This window comes from Limanda limanda, chromosome 20, assembly GCF_963576545.1.
Source record: "Limanda limanda chromosome 20, fLimLim1.1, whole genome shotgun sequence".
In the NCBI taxonomy this organism is placed as follows: domain Eukaryota; kingdom Metazoa; phylum Chordata; class Actinopteri; order Pleuronectiformes; family Pleuronectidae; genus Limanda; species Limanda limanda.
This window is the reverse complement of record NC_083655.1, coordinates 19,312,104-19,318,530: the sequence shown is the minus strand read 5'-3', so window position 1 is coordinate 19,318,530 and position 6,427 is coordinate 19,312,104. Positions and strand designations below refer to the sequence as shown.

Here is a 6,427-nt window from a genome sequence, read left to right as displayed (position 1 = left end):
CCACTGACACGGCAGGACTGGAGTTTGTTGACGGCTCAGCATCAAAGGAATCATGGAAGAAAAAGTACAAATTAAAGTCTGGGTAAGATCTATAAGTTGTGATATTTCATAATAAATGAGTTCAGCCTGAGCAACATGCTAAACTTAGTCTCCTCCCTTCTTAAATCCACAGAGACTATATCTATGTCTCTATTGGTTATGCAGCGCTCCCTAGCCTGTGTAACCCTTGCTGCTGGTCTAGATTTCCCCTAGGTCTGGTGCCGGTAACAATTGGGGGCTCGTCCGGGATGATCTCGCGACAACGCCCGGTGAAGTGGGTGCCAAGACAGCGTGAACCTGTGTCCAGTGCTTCAGGGAAGGATGCAGTCAAGTGCGTCATCCAGAGAGCAGAGGCCACCTATGTAACGTCATGTTTGAGATGTTGGAGGTGTTTGAGATCACAGACTTCACAACAGCGTCAGAGTGGGAACGGTTTGTGTCCAGAGTGGAGGAAGTGCTGAATGACTGGAGGCTGATTGGGAACTCAGCAGGAAACCTGTCCCTTGAAAAGGGTGAATACACCAGAGGCACCTGGGGGGAAAAGTCTCTGGAAATAAATTTTGCTGACTTTAAGTTCCTCATAACTCACCACTTCCTGAAAAAAGGTGAGAAGGATACTGGGAAGGACAATTTTGAGGAAGATGCCTTCCCCTTGGCAATGGAGGACCTTCTGTGTATGAACAATGATTTCCCGCCTCATGCTCACTGCCTGGTCAGGTGGTATGGTATACGAGAATTTGTGGTCATTAACCCTAGCACCAACTATGAGGCCATCATCAGTGAGTCAAAATGCAATCTTCTCTTCAGTTCCATTGCCATTTCTCTGGCCAACAGTGGCTGCCAGGTCCCCATATTTGTTCAGATCCAGCAGAAGTGGAGACAGATGTATGCTGGAGAGTGCCTGGGTCCAGGGGTGCGCACTGACTTTGAGATGGTCCACCTCTGGAAGGTGCCAAGTCAGTATAACCACCTGTCTGGCCTTCTCGATATCTTCAAGTCTAAAATAGGTTGTAACCAGTCCCCTCTACCTCCAGTCAACATCACGATCCGTTTTACCTACATTCTCCAGGACTGGCACCAGTATTTGTGGCCAAAGCAGCCTCCAGACTTGGACACACTTCTTGGAGGTGAAGTGGGAGGAGTGGAGTTTGGTAAACTTCCTTTTGGAGCCTGCGAGGAGCCAATCATTGAACTTTATCTTGCAACCACTTGGCCTCATCTGCCAGAAGGCACAGTTGTGGATAATGACGTGTACAGTGACCTTGACCCTCTCCAAGCTCCTCACTGGTCGGTTCGAGTTAGGACTGCTGAAAACCCTCAATGTTTACTGGGTGACTTACTGACAGAGTTCTTGAAGCTCTCCTTTAGGAAGGAGTCTACAGAGGACATTCTTGGAAGAAGATTGGTTGAAGATGAGGGCAAAGAAAATAGTGACGTCAGCACTGCTTTATCTAAGCTGACAGAGCCAGCCGCAACAGTGCCTATCTCTAAACTATCTGTCTCCAATATGGTGCACAGCGCCCGAAAGCACATCCAACGCCAAAGACACGATGATGAGTCACCACGGAACACTGATATACTCAACTCTGTCCTTCTGTATCTCTTCCTAGATGCTGCTGTGGAGAGATCATCAGAGAACAGCAAAAATAAAGCTTCAGAGGAAAACTCCTGTGAGAAAGCCGAGCAAGATAAAAACTCTGTGTGTAACCTTTACCTCCAGCTAAAGTCAGCACCCATTGATAGTCTGACCTACCGACTAGCACTGTGTGTGTGTTTGGCAAACTACAATTATGGTGGGCTGCGGGCTGTTGCCCACCTCTGGCAGGAATTTGTCCTAGAGTTGCGCTACCACTGGGAAAATAACCACCTCATTTATGGACTGGCTGTAGGACCTCCTGATCTTCGCTGTTGTCTTTTGCATCAGAAGCTACAGATGCTGAACTGCTGCATTGAGAGAAAGAGGGCCAGAGATGAGGCTTGCAAGGTGCTGGAGGCAAACAAAGAACGAGAGTGCAGGGTGTCTGATGGCTACCAGAAAAGCTTTCCTGTACCAGAGTCAATGATTGTAACAACAACAGCATCCTCCTCAACAAAGGAAATGTCTTTGGGAAAATCCTGCGACTCTCGGAGCGACAGTGAGGAGGAATTCTGTGAGTGTCTGAGTGACCAGGGGGAGGTAGAAGCTCCATATACAGAGAATAAAAAGGATGGAAGCAAAAGTAATGCAGAGGGCAGACTCCACCCCTTTAAGAACATGACTCTACTAAACTCACAAGATCCTATCTATGTTCCTGTCACACAGGAACCTGCTCCCATGACAGAGGATTTGTTAGAGGAGCAGTCAGAAGTACTGGCCAAACTGGGTACATCAGCTGAAGGTACCAACCTCTGTGCTCGGATGCAGAGTGAATGTCTACTCTCTGACATGGAGTCATTTAAGGCAGCCAATCCAGGCTGTGTTCTTGAGGACTTTGTGCGCTGGTATTCACCAAGGGATTACATAGAGGAGGAGGTCATTGATGAGAAGGGTAACACAGTGGTGAAAGGGAATCTTAGTGCCAGGATGAAGTTCCCAGACAACATGTGGCCAGAGACTTGGGAGACAGCAAGGATTTTACCTGCATGCCGCCAGAGAAGGCTTTTTGATATCACTAAGGAAGCCGAGAATGTTCTGCATTATTTGGCTGTACAGAAACCTGCTGACCTAACACATCATCTCCTGCCCTGCATACTCCATGCTGCTATTCTGAAGTTGAAGGAGGAGGAGTTAGTAGAAGACATTCCATCGGTCAAAAAAAGCATTCAGCAAGCTACATCTCAAGCCAGCATTCTACTGCAGCCCCACATCCATGACAACAAGAAGTTAGAGGATTTCATCAACCAGTTGATAACCATGGAAACAGTCATCACACAAGCTCGCTCACTCAAGGCCAAGTTTGTCGTCAATGAGGGTGAGAGTGAAGAAGACAAAGCTGAAGTAGAAAAGTTTGTGATCTCCCTCTTGGAAGAACCAGAGGTTGTAGTCAGTAGAGCTGGCCAGGGGCCAGCGGGCAGCATCATCCACAGACTCTTTGTCATCGCTCAGAGGGCTTCTCTCCTGACACCACTGGAAGAAGATTTGGGAAATGTCAGGAAGCCAAATGGAGTAAGCATCAAAGTGCCTGACTTCCCTTCTCCGGCAGGCAGGGAGATTCTGTTGCGTACATGTGTCCCTCGGCCGGCACCGTACTCCAAAGCTCTGCCTCAGCGGCTCTTCTGTGTGTTGTTGAGGAAGGAGTTCAGATTGGCAGGGGCCTTCTCTTCAGACACTTCCTTCTTCTAAGATGAATACTGTGTCACTGTATATACTGTAAATACTGGTTCACTGTATTTCATCTCAAACCAAAGTGTAATAGGTTGGAAATAATTTTTACAGGAGAAAACAAAAGTATGAAAACAGCGACACAAAACTGGGTATCTGGAACAGGCTCCTCCCTGTGGACCAGGAAGAAGAACAGGAGGGAACAACACTCAGAAGAGCGCCCAAGTCTTGCAGTAAAACACACAGAAAAGTCAGGGGAGGCTGGTGACTCATAAATCCCAAATATAACTGGCCAGACTTTCATTTCTAAAATAAAAGACTTAAAAATAAAAAATAAACCATTAAAAGCAATTAAAACCAAGTGTTTTACCAACACACAGCAGGTTGTTAATTCTCATTCAGCATGTTAGTGATGAAGATTACCTGAACAATGTATCTCCAAATCTAACAATTCTGGGGTTTCCATGCAAAGTATTATGGATGAAAAAGGTAATATTTGTCTTATTAGGTTTAACTGTTGATGCAGATAGTAGATAGCAACACTAAACCAATCAAAGACAAACATAAACAAGGGATAACATGGGATTATTAGAGCCTGTACATTTGACCTTTTTATACATGCCTACACACAAACAAAAAATTATCATTTCTCCCAAATAAGGAGATCAGTGGTTTGCCTGTAAACATAATCTCCTCTCCTTGTTCTTTGTCCTGGTCTCAAACCAGGGGAAGGTGAGCACCAGCAGATTTGTTCAGGTTGTACTATGCAGGACAGGAAGATACTGCAGTAGAAAAATTAACTGAGTATGGTTGACAAACTATTTTGTATTTGGAAAGTAAGTTTTTGCAGCCTTGTCTAAAGACGTTTATGACCTGTATATACAAACGGTCCAAATGCTTTATGACCTGAGGTGTTTTATGGCCTGAACTGTCGGACCCTTTTGCCACTTATTTACTCTCCAAAGAACTGAATGTATTGCTGCTTATCTCCAAAGGAAACACATGTAAATCACTTGTCTGTGTTTAGATTCCTCTCTCAACCTGCGCTTACAGAACCAGTCTGAACTGGTTCTGAGAGATAGCCTTAGTCCTCCTATATAAGATCCTTGCATTTGACTGTTTTCCATTTCACTCTGAGATCCTTGTGACTCTCTGTGTTGATCCTTTCTGCAGAAAGCCCCTATTACAGTTTTTCTCAATTGGTTTGGCTCATTTCACGAAACAGAAATTACATTCTCAGAGCACTAAGTGCAATTGGCAAAATAGCCTATATGGTTCAGCACAACTACATGGATCACCTTCAAAAGGTCATATCTCACCCAAAACAGTTAACTCAAGCTTCAAAACCAAATCATTTTCTCATATAAATAGTCAGTGCCCCGAAAATGAAAAGTTCCTTCTCGATTGCTGTGGCTCATCTCTCAGTGGAAAAAGGACATTCTCCAAGGTTTAAATACATTTGCCAAAATAACCTGGATGGTTCAGCAAAACTCCATGGCACACCTGCAAAAGGTAATATCTCTCCCAAAACAGACAACTCATCAGTCAAAACTAAATCCTTTTCTCATACAAATAGTCAGTGCCCCCAAAATGAAAAGTCCCTTTGGCATTGTTTAAACACTACAGGTCAAAATGTTTAGATGTTTTGTCAGTGTGGCAGTGGACCATAGAAATATCCCTCATGTGCACATTTCAATCTTGGCTCAGTCCTTTGACACTGAATGGTTTCAGTAGATGTTTTCTTTCCAGAATACTATGTGTAAACAGAAAAAAGATTAATTCAGGGTTTCACATAAAATACTTTATTGCAGTCATACAGCCATGGAAATTGTTACAGTAATTGCCATACATCGTGGTTACAGTAACAGAAAATATGTATAGCACAATATACTGCGGGACAATTAGCACATCAAAACTAAAATTAGGTATAGCCTACACTAACAACACATACAGTAACAAACTAAAGTAAAGCTGGAGTTTCACTAGTTTTCATCCTCACTCGCCTGCTCATCCTCGCGCTCTCGTCTGTCTGGCCACAGACTTCCATCAACATCACATCTGATGTTCTCCCTTGCTATGCAACGGGGGAAGAATCGGCGTGCATGCTGCAACCATCCCTGACACTGCTCTGCTGTGACAACACCACAAGCAGCATCCATTGCCCCGAGAAGGGACCTCTGGTTTTGAGCCCGATGCTCATAGACTCTCCACCTCCATGCAGATAAAAACTCCTCGATAGGATTGAGGAATGGGGAGTAAGGTGATAAGAGCACCATCAGCATTCTTGGATGGGCAGTGAGCCACGCCCTGATGAGCGGGCCACGGTGGAAGCTTACATTGTCCCACACAATGAAAAATGTGTGGGAATAGACACTATTACCATTTGTATTTACTTGTTTACTTTGACTTTAGTTCAATAAATTTGAATACTACAGTTAACTCTACCATCAATAATTCCATAGTTGACTGACCACATACCTGTTTTCCCTGCGGAATGTTTGGATGATAGAGGACACTGTAGAGCGTGGCACATTAGGCTGAACTCGACGACCTGCCTCTGCCATTGTGAGGCCATGGTTGACCACATGGTCCACAAGTGTAGCCCGAATTTCATCTGGCACAAATTGTTGTCTTGGTCCTCCTCGGCCTCTTCCCCCTTCTCCACCACCACGCACCCTTGCTCCTCTTCCTCTTCTTCCTCGAGCAGGCAGTTGCCCTTGGTTGTTTCCCTGGCCAGGTGCTTCCAGGTTCATAAATTGTACTGAACTTGGTCAAGCTCTAGATATTTGATGGAAGCATTTATTCCCTGGATAGCACCTGTCAGCTAACTAAACTTACTGTGTGATTGGTGATCGGATGTGTGAAACTCCCCCTTGATTAGTAAAGTTCTAGTTGCACCTGAAAATTAGGCCGATGATCCAAGAGATCCATATTACAGTATATACCATGATGTTTTTCATGGTATAATGTGCCTGAAAGATTTTGACAGTGGAGTGACCTACTGTGCAGGTGATGATGTAAACAATGAAATTATGCCAACATGTTCTGCAGAGAACAACCACTTGACTGAGAAGCAACATTCAGTTT

General features: G+C 44.6%; 1 protein-coding gene across 1 annotated transcript; it reads left to right on the top strand.

The window, feature by feature from the left end:
* Positions 1 to 409: 409 nt before the first annotated feature.
* On the top strand, positions 410 to 3,361 carry LOC133026688 (rab3 GTPase-activating protein catalytic subunit-like). Its single transcript, XM_061093609.1, has one exon. The coding sequence runs from the start codon at positions 410 to 412 to the stop codon at positions 3,359 to 3,361; it is 2,952 nt and encodes a 983-aa protein (XP_060949592.1).
* Positions 3,362 to 6,427: the final 3,066 nt, after the last annotated feature.

Coding starts and splice junctions, on each gene's coding strand:
- LOC133026688 (XM_061093609.1), top strand. CDS start 410: ATGTTTGAGATGTTGGAGGTGTTTGAGATCACAGACTTCACAACAGCG.